The 20,540-nt window shown below is 43.1% G+C and overlaps 1 protein-coding gene across 2 annotated transcripts in view; it reads right to left on the bottom strand.

Annotated features, from left to right (window-relative positions):
• Nucleotides 1-20,540, bottom strand: part of LOC137563241 (tropomodulin-3-like) — an 86,466-nt gene that overhangs the window by 49,282 nt on the left and 16,644 nt on the right. For both annotated transcript variants that reach the window (XM_068275450.1, XM_068275451.1), the window contains one exon: nucleotides 37-241. In XM_068275450.1, the coding sequence (XP_068131551.1) occupies nucleotides 37-162 (126 nt within the window). In that variant the 5' untranslated portion in view covers nucleotides 163-241. The remainder of the gene's footprint in view (nucleotides 1-36; nucleotides 242-20,540) is intronic.

Genomic DNA, 20,540 nt, shown 5'->3' with positions numbered 1-20,540 from the left:
GAAAACCAAGATTGAGAAGGTCACATGTGCTCTCACCTCTGGGTCGAGTTCTTCCAGCACATTTTCCAGCTGCTTGAGATCAGCTTCAGTGAGGTTTCCGAGCAGTTCATCTTCATCCATATCCCTGTACCTGTCCAGATCTTTCCGGAATGCCGTGCTCATGGTTTCAGACGGTCTGCTGGGTGTCCCAGACACCTGACAGCAATGTTATCACCACTTCCGTAATGCAGTTATTATTGTGCTATGAAAAGACAAAAAAGGTTTACTTTTTACCCAGCTTTGTAAAACCAATTTAATGCAATATCTAAAATACCAGTATGTGAATCCAATGCTAGTTACACAACTAACAACCAGGAATCACAACAGGAAGCAAGGGAATCTAGCCAGGGTGCAGACTGCCATAGAGGCTGACTATCTAGATCCTTCCTACTATTTATCAGGACGTCTCTTCTCAGTGTTCCAGTGAAATAGGACACAGGAGAGGAATGAGAAGGTCTCAGCTTCAGAAAATAGGACTAAAAGCTGGTATTCTCTAATTCTCAAATGTATCCAAAACTTGGTGAAAAAATAATTGGGGTAGAACCCTTTTATATACTACGGTACTTTCAACTGCCAGTAATAAAAGACATTGCGGGCTGCAATCTACAGCTGGCATGCCGAGGTCCTGGAACTTGCACAATTTAACATCATTGTGACTACTAGTCCGTGTAGGTGCAAGCCACAAAACAGCCTTGGAATTTGAATATATCCTACCCGCAGATCTAGAATTGTGCCTGGTGATTGGCCAAGCATGCCGTACACAACCAGTACGTGGTATGGCAAGCCAGGGATGCAATGGTACAGAACACCAAATTATGTTGGACGCTACTGTATCACAACTGATTTGTATCACTGCAGCTCACATTTTTTTTTAAAGGAGAAGTATCACAAAAACAAACAATCACACTCACAAAGCTCATCCACTGCCCGATTACACGACGATTTTGTATGTACTCTACTCTGTTTTTGTGCGTGACTCCATGAGACCATGTGAATGTCATCAACAAGGATCATGGGAATATTTCTGAGGGTTCAGGAGAGTGTCAGCAGTCTGTTTAATGGAACAGAGTGAGCTTACTCAGCTATTACTAATCTGAAGTTGTATTTCCCAGCATGGAACACCACAGCCTTTCACACACTGAAAAATATTGCCAAAGCACTGAACAGCTGATATTTCTCAGGAAAGCTCTCCATGAAAGCAAATATACAGTGCAGCCTTGATTCTATGGAAGCTGTGGTAGAACCATTTTAGTTTGTATCTTTCTACCTTGAACAGTCAATCCTAAGTGTGTGTGTGAGCCTTTAACTGGTGCATAAAAACCAATGCAAACATTTTTATCTCAGAGAAGCTTAGAACAAGAAATGAACTCTGGTTACGAGTTAGTGGGTAATGTAATTTTAAGAATCTGAAGAAAGCAAATTAACAGCCCACATGAAAAGGAAAGGATACAGGCTTTGGCCATGAAAGTTTAGTTAAGGTTTGCCGTCTGCCCCAGACATGACCGGCATGTCCTCTGTATACGGTATATTGGAATAGCCCTCAGTACAAGGGCAAACAATACTTCATGCAATCATTTCTTTGCCATTTCCAAAATCTCCAGAACCCACAAACATAGGGCTCTACAGGCAACCTGGCCAGGGGTAAAGCCCCATACACACACACACACACACACACACACACACACACACACACACACACCAGCAGTCTTTTGGTGCGTATACACTACTATAAGCCGATACAAAAATGACTGAACCAAACTCACTCGCTCACTCCTGGACAGAAGAGCTGGTGCCGGTGCACTCCTCCACGCAGGTACACCACCCCTGCCACACACTGTGATACTGGTATTTCTGGAAGAAGGAGGCACTCCACAGGCTTGAACTTGCGTTCAGTTTATTGCATGTCGTTACACTACATGTTTCGGGCTCCGCCCTTCATCAGGTCACCTGATGAAGGGCGGAGCCCGAAACATGTAGTGTAACGACATGCAATAAACTGAACGCAAGTTCAAGCCTGTGGAGTGCCTCCTTCTTCCAGAAATACTACTATAAGCCGACCCGAGTATAAGCCGACCCCCAATTTTTACCCCCAACAATCTGGGAAAAAATGATTGACTCGGGTATAGGCCGAGGGTGGAAAATGCATTAAGCGGACCTGAAATCAGAACTTCCTCTCTGCTCTAAAAGATATCCAACAGCATAATTACCTTTAAAAAAAAAAACATTTCTTTGTAACATCTGATACAAAACCCTCAATAAATCTGCAGGGTGCCCACTTCCTGCTTTCATGGAAGCAGACATAGCATTAACATCCTGTGTGCACCCATTAACTCTCTGCTGAGACAGACAACTGAAGTACAACTTGTGCTTAGCCACAGAAGTGGAAATGAAGACAGGCTAAACTCTCTGACAACATACAGGGTGCATGAGAGGGAATAAGACAGCCTAAACTTTTTCAATACATACATGGAGCATTTCACTCCCTCTGTCCTGTGCAAGAGTTCAGGTCCACTCAGCCAAGTAGCTCAGTGCGGCCGCACAAGTCCCGCCCACCGCCACCATTGCCAGTGTTGTAAAGTGGTACGATTGCTACCTTGTTCTCCCCCACGCTCCGTGCACTGCCTCATAGGAATATGTCCTGCAGCCCTCTCTATCCCGTGTCCCGGTCTGGGTACGCAGAGCTGCGGTGTGCGGTGTGTGCGTTTCACTTACCAATGCACGCATTGATTCCTCTCCAGGCCAGTCGCAGGCTCCTTGTTAAGACGCCCTCTAGTGGTGCCTCTTATCATATGCATCACTGGAGGGCGTCATAACAAGGAGCCTGCGACTGGCCTGGGGAGGAATCAATGCGTGCATCGGTAAGTGAAACGCACGCACCGCACACCGCAGCTCTGCATACCCAGACTGGGACACGGGATAGAGAGCGCTGCAGGACATATTCCTATCAGGCAGCGCACGGAGCGTGGGGGATAATAAGGTACCAATCGTACCACTTTACAACATGTGGCGACGGGGGGCAGGGCTAACACGGCTACATTGAGCTGTTATTTAAACATCGCGGCGCAAGATGCAGGGAAGGGGAGGGGGGCGCACCACAAAATACTATCGACTCGTGTATAGGCCGAGACCCCCCCCTTTGGGGGCATTTTTTTTTACCTCAAAAACTCGGCCTATACACGAGTATATACGGTAAATGCAACGATGGGTCCGCCGGACCCTCCCGCTGAGAGCCGACAGTATGCGCGTGTGTACGCGATGTTGTGGGACTGATGATCGTTCAGAAACAGCCTTATCAGTCAGCCGACAGCGCGTACACATGCACATACTGTCAGCTAAAGACCGCCCAGCGGGAGGGTCCGGCGGACCAGTCGTTGCATTTAGTAGTGCGTGTGTATGCACCTTTAGGCTCTCACAACTTTTCTTGTGAAACACCTAAAAAAAAAATCTCTTGCTATTGTTCAAGCAGCTGATAAGACTGATAAGAAGTCAGCCCAACTGTTTGACTTATCAGTCTCATCAGCTCTTTGAACAATAGCAAAATACTTTACAAAAGTTGTGAAAGCATAATGCTGGGAATACATGGGTCAATTTTGCTGCTCGAATCTCCCACTCAATCGTTTCGCCGTTCGATTCCGCAGTCAGTTCTCTTATCTTTTTCCATTCACTTCAATCCGGAATCGAGCGGCGAAATTATCCGGTGGGAGAGATGACATGTCGGAAGTTATCTATTGGGCCATCTTAAAGAGAATCTGTACTCAAATTCTTACAATAAAAAGCATACAATTCTATTCATCATGTTCTCCAGGGCCCCTCTTTGCTGTTTCTGCCACTCCCTGCTGGGATCCTGGCTTGTGATTGCCAGTTTTAGGCAGTGTTTACAAACAAAAAACATGGCTGCTAACCAGAATGTGACAGGCTCAGAGAAGCTCCGTCTGTGACTCATACAGCAACAACACGCAACACACAGAGCCTGCAGGAGGCGTGGAGGGGGTGTACATACCTTCTCCCTATCACAGCAGACTAACACATTCCTGCCTGAGCCGAAAAAGCCGACAAAGTAAAGATTAGATTACATAACAGAGATATTACAGTTATTGTGCAACTAGAAAAGGCTGCAGTAAGACAGACCACATTATAACGGGTATAGGAACTTATAGGATAGAAGAAATAAGGCTGAACATTTTGTTACAGAGTCTCCTTAATGGCTCAAAATCGAGCAGTGTATTCCCATCTTAAAAGACCGCTGTTGAGCATGTGTGTATGGGGCTTTATCCACTGACCAGCCTCTCCTCCAGAAAGACACAGGTAATGTTTAACAGACTGCTCTTTAAAAGCTCAAGGCATATGATTAAAAGGATAGCCGAAGTTACGTGCGACATGATGAGATAGACATGGGTATGTACAGTGCCTAGCACACAAATAACTATGCTGTGTTTCTTTTTTTCTTTCTCTGCCTGAAAGAGTTAAATATCAGGTATGCAAGTGGCTGACTTAGTCCTGACTCAGCCAGGAAGTGACTACAGTGTGACCCTCACTGATAAGAAATTCCAAATAAACACTTTCTTAGCAGAAAATGGCTGAGAGCAGGTAAGAGATAAAAAGGGTCAATAGTTCATAGATTTTAGCTCTGGCATACTTCAATGAATGTGTCATTGAGCAAAAACAATAAAACAGTTAAAACTTAAAAAGTAGATTTAAACATAAAATAAAACTGTGGAATATCTTAAAAAGTCATTTTAGGAGAAGGAAGATAGGTACAATCATTTATTTCATTAGTTGATTTTCGCTTCGGGTGTCCTTTAAAGGAGGACTCCACCCAGTCCCATATGATAGCATGGGTGGAGCCATAACAGGACCACTGTAGTTAAACTCACCACAAAGTACAATCATGCAACACTTCTGGAGTGAAAAAATAGAAATAAAAAAAAAAAAAAAAAAAAAAAAAAAAAAAGATGCTGTATATGCAATTTCAGGGATCTCGGTCTCTTTCTTGATGAGTAAATAGATCACCTGCTATTCTGAGAACAATGATCATGTAGCGCATATACCGGTAGTTACCCCAGTTAGGTCTACAAAGGTTTTGCCATTTACAATGAGAGATCAGTCTGCATTGCTGATAATGGTAGCGTGTCACATCATTGCCTTCCATCCATTATTCATTCCCATTCTCTGCAATCAGTTTTAGTGAACATTACAACACTTCAGGCAATGTAAACAGCACATACATTTTTTCCCTGCCTGTAGGAGCAGATAACCTACACAATAATAAAGGAGATTTGACATGCCAGCTTTCCAAGGAAAAGAAAGAAAAAAGGTTTTCCTAAATAAGACTGCCACAGTACATGACAAGGAAGTCATACATCATGATACATAAGTTAAGGGCCAGTGTTCTCCCCAGAATTTTTTTTCCAGCCGGTTGGCATAAAAAAAAAAGTAGCCGGGTGGGGTGCAATGGAGGGAATGCAGGGTCGGCACAACTCTGCTTACAGCATAGGAGGTGGTTAAGGAGGCAAACTGATGGTAGCCGGGTGCTCACCAAAATTAGCCAGGTGGAGCTTCCAGCTAAAAGAGCCTGGGGAGAACATTCTTGTGAACTTCTTGTGCCCATAAAGTAGAAAACCCACAGGCGTATTAAAAAAAAAAAAAAAAAAAAGAGGGCGTTCTAATCTAGATTATATGTATACACATTCACATTAAGAACATTTTTTGTATACAGGTTTGCTTTAAGTAAGAAGCCTCATACATAAAAATTCCAGCAAAGGAAAGGGTCTATCTCACCCACAGAAGATTGCAGCTGCAATTTCTCCTGCGAGTGTCGTGCTAGGTACACACGATGCAATTTTCTGACAGATTTACTGTCCGATCGATTATTTACAACATGTCCAATCTGATTTCTGATGGATTTATCGATTCTATTGATTTTTCAAACGCTTTTTCATAGAAGTGATCAAAATTTTTTTTTTAAAAATCAAAAAAAAAAAAAACCATCTAAATCAGATCGTACATATTGGAAATAATCGACAGTAAATCTGTCAGAAAATTGTATCATGTGTACCTAGCATAACACAGAGAAAAGGCACACTTCCAACATTTATCAGCATTTCAATAAGCAGTGACTGGTAAACACTACAGTGCTGGCTGTGAACTATAAAAACTGAAGCAATGCAAAGTCTACTCTACAGTAAACAGATCTTGTGTTGTCATTCCAACTAAAGTGGAACTAAAAACTTTCCTAAAAGGAATCACACTTGATAGTTCATCTTCCATTACACATCAGGGAGGAAACAGAGAGAGGTGTATAAGCAGGGAACAATAACAGAAATAAGCATGTTCGTCATCACTTAAAGCAGATCCGAGATGAAAAACTAACTATACTAACTATAACAAGTAACTAGTCTATATATCTTATCTAAAGTTTAGATAGTTTACACAGCAAATCTAGCTTCAAACAGCTTCAATAGAATATGATTATTTCTTACAGTGATACAATGAGGGCAGCCATGTTTGTAAACATTACACATAGGTAAGCTTATCTGCATCTTCAGCACTCAGCCTACCCCCCCCCCCCCCCCTCTGCCTCTGAAATCTCTGGCTAGTAATACCTCCCCCTCCTCCTGCCCAGACTGAGCTCCCACGAGCCCTTGCTACTGTCTGAAAATGCCAAGGCTCTCTGAAAGGCTGTGGGTGAGGCTTGTTTAGTATATAGGTAATTAAAGTATTAAAACAAAAACAAAAAAGTATTTGGCTTGAGGAATGCCCTATAAACAATAGGAAAGGAACACAATTATGCAATGAGTAAAAGTTCATCTCGGATCCACTTTAAAATTAATGTCTGCTATATAGCATTTTTATACAGAATTGTGAATATCTATCACAGGTCGATTGGCTGTCATTTTGCTTTAAAGTAAACCAGTTATCTGAGATATACAACTAGCATTGCTGAGCTCCTCCTAAAAAATGATTGGTTTCAAGATTTAATTAGGACCATCCAGCCATACACACCTGTTCTAATGCCCAAAATATATTGAACAGAGGATTTAGGGCGGAAGGTTCTTTTTGTTGGGGGGACGATTCAAGTGCAAGCAGTGTCTCCCTATGAAGCTCTCGCAGAAAAAGGCAATCTGACTGGGCAAATAACGGTGGTGGGGTTACACATTTTTGCAGGACACCAGTACAAACTTTAAGGCTGGTTTCACACCAGGACGTTGCGTTAGAGGGGAAGTTAAGGTCGCATATTGTGCCCCTAACGCAACGCCTGGTGGTGTTGGAGCAGGACGCTACCAAGCGATACAAGCAGCTCTTGGTGCGCCTGCTCTGTCGGAGGCACTGCGGAGACCACGTGAGCGGAGCTCTCCGCATCACATGGTCCCGCCAGCCAGTCAGCGGCTGCTCCAAGAAGAAAACACTGCAAGTGCAGTGAATATTAAGTAGCCACGTGCCTGGCTACGTAGCGGCCTCTCCCCGCCTCCTCTCCGCCCCCAAAATAAAAAACCTCTGCTCTGCCGCTTAGAAAGTACTGCATGCAGTACGTTGTCTGGTGGCGCAGCGTTACTATGTAACGCAACGTGGGCACTGAACAGCCCATTGATTTTTCATTGCTGTGCGGTGGGGTGAGTTACAGGCTGCTCTAACGTGCGCCTGTAACGTCCCACTGTGAAACCAGCCTAAATATCTGGTCGAAGTTATCAGGAATGAACATTACACGCAATTAAACTCTTAGGCTGGTTTCACAGTGGGACGTTAAAGTCCCACGTTACAGCAGCCAGTAACGCAGCCTAACTCACAGCACTGTAAAATCAATTGTTCACAGTGCCCACGTTGCGTTACATAGTAACGCAGCACGTTTAAACAAAGTGCTGCATGCTGTACGTTATACTGGGCTAAGCAGCGTTAGACTGCTTGCACATGCTCAGTGATGTTGGAGGAGGAGGTCTCCCCTCCTCCTCCGCTGCCAGCCACATGGCTAATTAATATTCACTGCACTGCAGAGACTCAGTGTTGTCCGGATCATGAACGAATCGTTCATTTGATCTGGATCTTTTTTGTGAGTCGAATCATCCGGATCATCACAATGAAAGATTCGGTCCACAGTGGATGTCTGTCTGGAAGAAACAGGAACATACAGAATGTACAGTGCAGGGAAAGTCCTGTCATGCTAGTCATTTCACCCCCAGTCTGCTTCCCTAGTAAAATGATTCAAATGATTTGGTTCAAAGATCCGGACTTCCTATCACTAACCTGGAGCGGCTGCTTTGAGAGCTGCATAACGCAGCTCAATCGGACGTCCAACTTCAACACCACCATGCGTTGCGTTAGGGGCACATTATGCGACCATAACGTCCCCTAAAACGCAACGTCTTGGTGGGAAAGTAGCCTTAAAGGACAACTGTAGTAAGAGGTATATGGAGGCTGCCATATTTGTTTCCTTTTAAACAATACCAGTTGACCGGCAGCCCAGCTGATCCATTTGGCTGTAGTAGTGTCTTCAATAACACCAGAAACCAGCATGCAGCTAATCTTGTCAGATCTGACAATGTCAGAAACACCTGATCTGCTGCATGATTGTTCAGGGTCTATGGCTAAAAGTGTTAGTGGCATAGGATCAGCAGGATAGCCAGGCAACTGGTTTTCAGACATATACAGCTGAACTGTGGACTTCACCGACAGTTCAGCCTCCCATCTGCCGGTCATAGGGTGCATTTTGGCTGCAATTTGATTCAGCAAAATGCCAAAATTAGTAACCCCATTCATTTCAGCATTTGATCTGCAGTGCAGTTACCTTGCACCAGAAAAGCTACATTATGATGCATCTGAGCATGGACGCAGGCTTCATCAGCACAACCTGCTGAAAATAATGAACTTACCGTACGTCTCTTGTACTTTCCAAAATGTACTTGTTGGCAACAACCGTCAGCTGTCAGAGCTGATGTAAAGTACCAGGACATATGGCAGGAGCATATGGTGACAACTACAGCAACTGGGATATCAGTTTATGGTATGTATAAAGAAAGCCTAGGACAGTGGTCTTCAAACTAAGGCCTGCGGGCCTAATGCGGCCCCCTGAGGCTTTTTCACTGGCCCCCCAAACCAAAATGTATCACTTCTAGATGTGGCCCACTGCACGCTTAAAGAAAACCTGAACTGAAAATTAAAAGTCAAAATAAGCATACACAAGTCATACTTACCTTCCATGTAGTCTACTCCTCAGTGTCTTTCTCCTGTCCCGCGTCCTGTTTGTTCACTGTGATCAAGGGAATTTTCCATCCTCCATTTTGAAAATGGCCATTACCCATAACAGCTTTCTGTTCAGCACACAGTTAAACTGTAACATCGCCCACTTGAGCCATAGGGAAACATGGACATTACCTGGTACATCAGTTATCCTCTCAGCTGTAACTGACAGCAACTGATATTTTACTGACAGCAACTGATATATTTCAGATCTGACAAAATGCTGTCAGAACTGGAAGGGATTATTGTCAGAAGAAAATGGTGAGCTTCTGAGAGGAACTGATGGCGAGGTAACTATGTAATGTTCATTTGAAGTTACCTCATGTGTTTATTTTAAATATTTTTACTCAGTACAGGTTCTCTTTAAATATCAGCGGCCCACATATAGAATAGCAGTGCTGGCATCACCCATCCACATACTATAGAAGCCAGTGAGCAGTCATTTCCTGGCTTCCAAACCAATTCTGCATCAGGTGATACTGCTGTCCAACTGGACGACAGATTGTCACCTGGGTATGCTTCACTGGTGCACAAAACCATTCTTCAGGGCACCGCATGACTGAATGGCTGCTGCTGGGAACTCTCCTCCAGGCATGAAATACCTAGATCAATGTAATGTTTTTCAACATCATTTTATGTACGTTCCGGCCCCCCAGCAGTCTGAAGTATGTTGACCCGGCCCTTGACCGACAAAGTTTGGGGACCTGTGGCCTAGGAGGTTTGCAATGGCCAAAAATGGATACTTACCTTGGGAGAACAAAGTCTCTGGATCCTTAAGAGGCTTTCCCAATCCTCTTTCTCCAGCTATATCCAGCGCTGAGCCCCCTCTGGCAAAAAAAAAAAAAAAAAAAAAAAAGCAGAGCCCAATTGGATCTGTGCTACTGTGCAGGCGCAGATGGCTTGCACATGTGCAGTAGCATGGGCCTGATTGGTCTCAGCTTTTACCAAAGAAAGCTGATCAGGTCCCTGCTAGTGTACATGTGTGAGCTGTCTGTAAGTGATTTTTGGGGGTCCCAGGGCTGGAACAGGATGAAGAAGGAGGACAGGGGAAGCCACTGAAGGAGCCAGAGTCTTCCCCATCCCAAGGCAAGTACACAATTAATAGGATAGCTTTCGGTTGGTTGCCCTTTGTACATGGCTCACAGTCTTACTGAATAAGCTAAAAGAGGGAACTTACGTGTTATTATACAATGTTATGCCATAATGTTGCCCCCATCTACAAGTGAACACTTGCTCCATATATTCATTGGCTCCTTAGTGTAGCCAACCACATAAGATCAGTATCACAGCAACCAGATAAAAAAAAACAAAAAAAAACAAAACAGTGCTAGTATTTCAGAACTTGGGATGTGCAGGATATAGTCTTCACTGGAATTGAAAGTGCACAGATCAATACTTCCCACGTCTACTGAATGTAGCACCATATCAGAATCAAGTTTATTTGCCAAGTACGCTGGGATTGCACATGAAATTGTTTTGGTACAGACAGGCTCCGTAGTGCAAATTGAGAGACAATAGAATAAAGTGCAACTAAACTTACTGTATATACTCGCATATAAGCAGACCCGTGTATAAACAGAGGCACCCACTTTTCTCTCAGAAGCCAGGAAAAAGTGATTGACTCGCATACAGGACCCCTCCACAGTAGCCAGATGTGCGCCCAGTACAAGTCAGCCTCCCTCCACATAGCCAGATGTGCCTCAAGGCTCCACTAGATTGCATCATAGATATGAAACACTGATTGCCACACAGGAAGCATCCCCGATCATTGCATCGCTGACGCATTGCTTGCACACTCTGCTCTACAAGCCAGGGGACACAGGTAGTCCTGAGCAGCGCACTCTGCACATCATGTTACAGGGGACTGGGGGCATGGACACAGCAGGGAGCCAGTAACAAAACCTACCAGTAACAAAGCCTTCTACAACATCTGTTCTGCTCCACTGACTCGCATATAAGCTGAGGGGGTAACTTTTAAGCACATTTTTTGTGCTGAAAAATTAGGCTTATACGCGAGTATATACAGTACATCAATTTTTTTTTAATTTTTTTTTACATAGACACATGTACTGACAGGGAGATTATTGGGGTTGGGTAACCAGTGGCCCAGAGTTGAGGAGCTGAACAGCGAAAAAAAGAGTTCTTGTGTCTGATGGTCCTGGTGGAGATAGACCTGTAGTGGCTGTCCAATGGAGGTGGCCAGGGTGGTAGGTGTCTATTGCTATCCTGATAGCATTGGATCATAGTCTGGAAGACTGTAGGTCAAAAGAGGGGTAATGATGATCCGCTGCACAGCTTTGATGACCCTATGCAGTAGTTTGTACCTGACACTGATGGAGGCACCAGCATGCCATACAGTGAGGGAGGAGCATAGTATTGACTATAGTACCAAACCACATACTGTACTGAATAGCTCTATTCTGCACTCTGGACTGGGATTTTAAAAAACAACAAAAAAAAATAAAAAATTAAAAATGCGGGGTTATCCATGGTTTTAAGCAGCTTGCAGTTTTCCTCCAAGTAACTTTTTAGAGGATAAGATTTACATACTGTTTAGATAAATATAAACCTTTTTTCTTCTGAAACATGAAGGGAGCAGGCAGTATTTCCTGCCTGCTGTAACACTGGAAACATTAAACAGTCGTCAGCACAGTATCAGACTAGAAAACTCCTTCCTGTAACTAATAACATAGCACTGCAGCCAAGAACTTGTCTGTGCTATTCTATTGTTAAAAGTCTAGGGATCAAAACAATTTTTATTTTTTTTTACAAAATAAAAAGTGTTTTTTTTATCAGTAAGCCCACGAAGTGCCCCATCACAAGACACTACAGGGTCATCAATTTTGAAGTTGCTCCCCCACCGGCCTCTAGACCAGCTTCACACCGGAATCCATAATGGAGTAAGACTGAGTGGTTGGCTGGTTGTGTTCCATGCACTGTACCCTAGCCATACAGCTCCCATTCCCAACAGCAAAGATGTGATGGGGTGGGGGAGGTTGTCAGCCATAACAGTCGAGACAAGTTAGTGAGTTGGCTTTCCCAAAGTCAGCACAGGACACTTTGTTGCTGCAATCATTTCAAAATACATCAAGACCCTAGCCAGGATCACAACCACATTGTACAGTGGGATGCAAAAGTTTGGGCAACCTTGTTAATCGTCATGATTTTCCTGTATAAATCGTTGGTTGTTACTATAAAAAAATGTCAGTTAAATATATCATATAGGAGACAGTGATATTTGAGAAGTGAAATGAAGTTTATTGGATTTACATGACGATTAACATACTTTCACATCCCACTGTATGTTTGTGTGTTGGAGTGCGGGATCAATTCTGACCACAAAATAAAATTCTGGGCCAATCACTGCTCCCTGACTGATGTAATTATAATACAACAGATCACAGAACAAAAACTTCCCAATCAGAGCAGACCCTAAACTGTGTGAACCACTTGCGATGTCCCTGTGCTGGGCATCCCTATGTAAAAACTTTACTCCTACATCAGTAGACAAGGTATTGCCATTACTGTGAGGCTGGTTTCACATTATAAATTGGCGTTAGTGTTGTAGTGTGCCCACCGAATCACCAAAAACAGGCTTTCAGGGAAGCGCAAGTGCGTCACTTCCTGCTTTGGGTATGTGGAAGCGTACTGTAAAAACACGCTTCCGCGCATGCAAGCCGCGGTGCCAACTTCTTTAAAGAAGCCTGCATCGCCACAGACATGAATTCCAGGCCAACACTGAAGCCGCATGGTAACATAGGTGTGCCTTAGTGTTAATTCAGGCACTTCCCGTGCAGCATACCGCAACGTGGGAAATATGAACTTCCCCATAGGCTTTAATTAGGCTGCGGTAGCAGTACTGCAATTTGCTGCAACGCACAGAGCCAGTGTGAAAGGGCCCACTGTCAGTGCCCAGGCAGCTGTAGGAGCAGTGAACTGTCAACTGATGCACAGATATTAAAGATTTTCCACACATATGTACATTAGAGGAGTTTTTGGGAAGTAGACAGAGGTATGGCAGGACTGTCAGCCCAGAAGACTACAGGATGAGCAGTGCTTGTGTACAGATTGCAGAGAAAGACAAGTTAGGCTACATTTACAATGGTGCATTGCGATGCATTGCGATGTAACGTTTCAATGCACCACCTATGCGGCTGCAGTGCAATAAACTGGCTTACGATAATGTATGTGTTGACAGTGAAGCATACTTTTCATTGACTATGCTTCACTGCATGTGACAACTCGCTGTGCATTCCCGTTACGTTCCTGCTGTTCAAAGGAATGCATCGCCCATTGTGAACTCAGTCTAAAGGGTTCCCAGATCTAAAGATAAATCAGAAAGGAATTATATAAGCACTGTTTTTCACTGTTCGCGCATTGCTGCACTTCACGGATTGTTTGCAATACGCAAAGTGCAAGGACACTGGTGCTTTAATGTAAATAGTGGGTACATGTCCACTAATGCGATCAGATTTGACATGATTGCAAACATTGGTCCTGCTGCATGTTTTTTTAGCATTTTTTCCTAGCCAATCCAGAGAAAATCTCAAAACATTACCACAGATGGAGAAAAACATAAAAATGCATAGAAACGCATGCTGTAAAATTGTAAAAGTGATTTTCACAGCTTTACTTTTTTATATGGGTGACTCATAGTTTCTGCAGGACTTGTGGCCAATTGTTCTGGAAAACTAATTATAACTATTGTCAGTTATTTTCATACTGCAGAAATATATTTGGTACATATATGCTAAGAATTGAGGAACCGGAAGAAAAAGGATAGCCAAGTTATCAGACAACACATCGCCCGTGAAGACAATAGGCCCTTTGAGAATGAGAGGCGCTGGTAAACACAGTCTGTGGGAAAGCAGCCTGTCTGCACTTGCTGAGGTGTCCAAGCATGGCAGGCCTTTGTTTCTGACACTGATGTCATGCTAAGTCTACATCAGACATGAAGACTGACCAGACAACATGCCAAGATAAGTCTACACAACACCCACATATATGGAATAGTGCAGGTCTACGCAACAAGCAAACTGACAAAATGTACTGCTACACAAAAGAGTTACCTTTCCCATTCCCAATATGTTGTTGGGCTGTAAAGAGAAAACTGAATATTTTCAAAGGCATTTCAACAACAAAATGGTGTACAGAATTTAATCAAACTTCTCTGGCATCATGTCCATTAATGACGGTCAGTGCGATGATAGTACAGTAACTCTGCCTTGTATGCAAATCAATGGGCCAATCACATGTACCTCCTGCCAATTTTGATTGGTCCACTTCAAAGTGCCACGCAAAATAGCGTAGAGGCTCCCTGCACACTACAAATTCGATTTGCGATTCCGATTCTATTTCAGATTTGCAATTCCGATTTTCCCTGAATACCATCAACAGAAAGACACCACAGCATGATGTAACGATTAAAAATCAGAATCGCATGTAAAAAACAAAAATCAGAATCACATGCAGTGTGCAGGGAGCCTAAGGCCTGGAACCCACTTAACCTTTTCAGAGCGCTTGTGATTTGAAAAGCTCTTGCTAATGTTATGCTATGCGTGCGATCCCACTTGAGGGATGCGATTTTATAAAAATTACCCAAAGCATTGCATTAGCAAGAGCATTTCACTTCACTGGTGCTTAGAAAGCGTTGCTAGTGGGATCCCGGCCTAAATCTGCATTAAAGCAGAGAATTACTAGACTGTTTAGCACATGGAAATACAAACTACCACCAAAACGTGTTTAACCTTCCAGATGAAATGCTGGCCAGACATTAACAACACAACTGAACGCCAAAACGATTGTTCTGTAAAACAACTGAACCTCTGTTAAATGATTAGCGTTTTTTCAATCACATGTGAACAAAGTATTGAAAGTGATAGGCAAAAAAAAAAAAACAGAATTGAATAAAATTAAGTATTAAAACAACTTCGGTCATTTTGAAATGAATCATTGTAAACTACAGCATTACAATCTACAGAGTCCCTAGATTGGCTAAAACATTTACTTTACTTCAGTACAAAAACCTATAGATCATCACTACACATGCAGCGATTGTTCATTTTTGAACAACTGACACATCTGATTAAAATTGTTGAGGATTGGAACGATCCTTATTAACTTGCGCAGGCTCCATTTAAATGATCATTCTTTTCTGTATTGGTGTCTAATTCAAAACGAAACATCTTGGTCTAGCAACCGATCGCTGTAAAAATAGCACAGGAGATTTGAACGCAGCCGGCGCCACCATAGGAATTACGGTTATAGTGGTACTCAGTGAGTAATTTGGGCACAGTCTGAAGACAGAGCACAAATGACTAAAAAAAAAAAACACTGCAATTCGGTCGCCAGCAATAGCTGGAAGCCGAATTACATCTTTCCTCACTATCCATGATGATCTGGAGGGGGAACTGTAATTAACGCCCCCGGGACTTGTGCAGAAGCTCGGCTCTTCCTGTTCAGTAAGCCATCACCTACTCAGTAAGGAGTTCTTGAACGAGACTCCCCAATACTGCTCCTGCCTACTGAGTGCTCTCTAGTAGCTTCAATAAAGCACTGAGTCCGACAGGAGAAAAGCGGTACACAAATACTGGAATTATTATATACAGTGGCTTGCAAAAAGTATTCGGCCCCCTTGAAGTTTTCCACATTTTGTCACATTACTGCCACAAACATGAATCAATTTTATTGGAATTCCACGTGAAAGACCAACACAAAGTGGTGTACACATGAGAAGGGGAATGAAAATCATACATCAATCCAAACTTTTTTTTACAAATAAATAACTGCAAAGTGGTGTGTGTGTGTGTAATTATTTGGCCCCCTGAGTCAATACTTTGTAGAACCACCTTTTGCTGCAATTACAGCTGCCAGTCATTTAGGGTATGTCTCTACCAGCTTTGCACATCTGGAGACTGAAATCCTTGCCCATTCTTCTTTGCAAAACAGCTCCAGCTCAGTCACATTAGATGGACAGCGTTTGTGAACAGCAGTTTTCAGATCTTGCCACAGATTCTCGATTGGATTTAGATCTGGACTTTGACTGGGCCATTCTAACACATACATAGGTTTTGTTTTAAACCATTCCATTGTTGCCCTGGCTTTATGTTTAGGGTCGTGGTCCTGCTGGAAGGTGAACCTCCGCCCCAGTCTCAAGTCTTTTGCAGTCTCCAAGAGGTTTTCTTCCAAGTTTGCCCTGTATTTGGCTCCATCCATCTTCCCATCAACTCTGACCAGCTTCCCTGTCCCTGCTGAAGAGATGCACCCCTTGAGCATGATGCTGCCACCACCATATTTGACAGTGGCGATGGTGTGTTCAGAGTGATGTGCAGTGTTAGTTTTCTGCCACACACAGAGTTTTGCATTTTGGCCAAAAAGTTCCATTTTGGTCTCATCTGACCAGAGCGCCTTCTTCCACATGGTTGCTGTGTCCCCCACATGGCTTGTGGCAAACTGCAAACAGGACTTCTTATGCTTTTCTGTTAACAATGGCTTTCTTCTTGCCACTCTTCCATAAAGGCCAACTTTGTACAGTGCGTGACTAATAGTTGTCCTATGGACAGAGTCTCCCACCTGAGCTGTAGATCTCTGCAGCTCGTCCAGAGTCACCATGGGCCTCTTGACTGCATTTCTGATCAGCGCTCTCCTTGTTCGGCCTGTAGCATGAGTAAGGATTTGTACTTTTTTAAAAGCCAGCTTACATACCTTTGCCAGGATTTGAACCCAGATCTCAGTGTGTAGTAGGTATCTGTCTTACCCCCTAGACCACCAACCACACTACATGCTAAAGTCCGGAACCACAGAATTTACAATTCCGCGGAATTCAGCGAGCATCCCTACTCTTCAGGCAAGCATACTCTTCTACCTAGGACACCGCCCAGTGACCACCACTCCAAACACAGCTTCCCTTTCCCTACTGTCCTATACCTTAAAAACTTTAGACTGTAAGGCCTTTTGGCCAGGGCTCTCTTCCCCTTTTGTCTCACAATGCTGTGTATTGGGTGTACATACCTCCCACCCCTGGTTAAAAATGTAATCTGTTCACCGCATTAGCGGTTATCCACTCTTGTCTTGTATTAACTGTTGTATTGTATATTTTGTATTGTTATATCCTGTATGCTCTTGTACAGCGAAATGGGAGATGCTGGCCCTATATAAATCAATAATAATACTTGCATATCCATCACCTGACAAAACTGATCACATGGTTCTCTAGTTCTCCTAGACATGGCCATCACTACATACAGGTTCCCTTAATGTTAGCACACCCCACTTCAGCAATCTGCCAAGTTACACCGTAGTTAACCAACAGCAATTGTAGATCCTGTTGTGAAATGCTGTAGACACCTCCCCGCCTACCATGGATATCAGTGCAAACAGCTCATAAATACATGGATGGGAAAGAAACATTGAGAAATGAAGCATGTTAGTTGCTGCCCCGCAAGGTGCGTCCCATGTAATGGGCCTTCAAGTGTCTAATGGTAAACAGAGCCCTGCAGATTTACATTCAGTTTCATAGCTATTAATGTCACATACTAATGTTCCCACTCAGAAAGCCACTGAAAGCTATCCCATTATGTTTCCACATTACAGCAATATTATTTTGCAATTGCTTCCATACAGTCAGTCAGCACTATAAAGCTGAATGAAGTATAGTAGTTACCGGGAATAGGGAACTTAGAGCATTTAATAGGTTGTTTAGCATACTCAGCACTTTTCATGTTACTGTCTAGTAAATCACCAGTGTGACATCGATTGGAAAAAGGAAGGAGGAGGACACAAGGTGATATTAATCTACATTCCAGCATCCTACCCTGTCAGCACAGAAAGGCTTCCAGCTGCTCCATGGAAAATGGTGGTCTAAAGTCCTTCCACAGGAGGAAATTACACTTCAATCAGCTCACCGTTACTGAAGGTTCTAGATAGAACTTTGATTTGCCAATGTAAAAAGTTGCCAAACATGGTTCAGTATTTCCACAAGATTCAAATACTATGATTAACTTTTCTAGTAATCTTCACTGCCATCAATTTAACATTTGATAGACAGTTCATGAACTGGAAGAAAGATCGTGAGTGCTGAGTGCTTTGATTGGCTGAGTTCCAGGCTGCATACAAGCTGGATGCAATTCATTGTTACTGACTATTGTATTGAACATTTTTTAGACATGGGTTTGTGACTTAGAAGTTGAATTCACTTACCGGTTAGGAATTCTAAACTGAACATTCTATAGGAGGCAAAAATCAAAAACAAGACAGTCACTCAATGGCACGGTGCAGAATGGTGGTGGTGATTAAAAGACAACTGGAGCGAAAGGGATATGGAGGCTGCCATATTTATTTCCTTTTATACAATACCAGTTGCCTGGCAGCCGTGCTGATTTATTTGGTTGCAGTAGTGTCCGAATAACACCAGAAAAAGCATGCAGCTAATCTTGTCAGATCTGACAGAGTCAGAAACACCTGATCTGCTGCATGCTTGTGCAAGGTCTTTGGCTAAAAGTATTAAAGGCAGAGGATCAGCAGGATAGCCAGGCAACTAGTATTGCCTAAAAGGAAATAAATATGGAAGCCTCCATAGCTCTCTCACTTCAGTTGTCCTTTAAGGAGCAGAACAAAGGGCTCGGCCTGCAGTCAGCTGACTACTACCCAGCACTCAGGATCTCTCACTGACATTGGGGCTGTCATATACTGTAGTTGTATGGGCATGTTCACATGTCTGTCTATAATGGTTCCTGGATAAATGCAAAAACATACATGTTCTATAGCAACTGGCCAGGCTATGAAATAACACATGCAGCATATGTTCCATTACACTTGCTGTTATAAACTGTATGTTACACAATACAAGAGTGACAGAGACAGAAACAAGAAAAACATTTTTGAAGAATGGGGAAGACTATGTGTTTCCTGTGAGGATCAAACTCGAGTCTTTGAGCAACACAGCAGTGCACGAGCCATGTACAGCCAAGTCAGAGCCATGTGTCTGTTTCTATAGTGAAGAGAAGCTGCAGATTATGGGGCAGCATCCTATGACCAGGGTGAGGAAGGATATAATGAGATCAGGCTTTGCTTGAGCGTCACTGTCGCTAAAGATCCAGCATTCCCGGAACTTTATGTTGTGACGAGGGACATGTGTACACATGCTAGATTCTTGGCTCACACGGTCCTGAACAGCAGCCTTGGCCAAGTGTCATCTAGTGTGTGCACCTAGCTTTACAATCCCCAACAATACAGGGAAAGGAGACCCTTTGATAATAGACTTAGCAACTGTACAGATCTGGGACCTCAAGGACAGATTTTAATACCGGAAATCCTGTACATGTAAGAAATTAGGAGTCATTTGAAAGTGCTCTAGCCTGACCAAGCAAGTATCATGATAAATGCATCATTGTAAGATCATATTCAGCCTTATCCTCTGCATCTCTTTGTGCAGCTTCAAACATAGGATGGTATGAAATATTTCAATGAGAATAGCAGCATGGGTATCCATTTCTGTTTAAGTAGTTACGTCTGTTCACATAGCCTCAGGGAGAACTTCTTGCTTCATCTACAAATAGATTCCCTTGAACTTCGTTGCAAATGTACAGATCAAAAGCAATCTGTAAACAATACACATTTTGTCTGATGTTTCACATCTTGCCATACTCCAATGACTGTTTAGAGCACACACATCAATGCAATTGTGTACATTGAGATAAATACAGAAACTGAGTCCATCATTTAGTAAAGGTGGCCATACATTCAACAGGCATGTATTATGTGTGTGTGCGCATGAGTGGCTCTGGCTCACTGCGTACTCGAGCATGCACAGTATGGTTATGCTTGTGCACGAGGAAAGGCGTGCGGATCTTTAACCTGGCAAGCTTTTGTCTAAGTTCTTTGGTAGAGGGGAAAAAAGTGTATGTGCATGAGACAGACAGACACACACACCAAAGGTTTGGACACACCTTCTCATTCAAATCGTCTTTATTTTCATGACTATGAACATTGTAGATTCACACTGAAGGCATCCAAACTATGAATTAACACATGTGGAAGTATAGTGCATAACCAAAAAGTGTGAAACAACTGAAAATATGTCAGATTCTAGGTTCTTCAAAGTAGCCACCTTTTGCTTTGCATACTCTTGGCATTCTCTTGATGAGCTTCAAGAGGTAGTCACCTGAAATGGTTTTCACTTCACAGGTGTGCCCTGTCAGGTTTAATAAGTGGGGTTTCTTGCCATATAAATGCAGTTGGGACCATCAGTTGCGTTGTGGAGAAGTCAGGTG

This window comes from Hyperolius riggenbachi, chromosome 3 (assembly GCF_040937935.1).
Source record: "Hyperolius riggenbachi isolate aHypRig1 chromosome 3, aHypRig1.pri, whole genome shotgun sequence".
Lineage (NCBI taxonomy): Eukaryota > Metazoa > Chordata > Amphibia > Anura > Hyperoliidae > Hyperolius > Hyperolius riggenbachi.
Note: the sequence above shows the minus strand (reverse complement) of the source record. Positions and strands in the feature narration are given on the sequence as shown.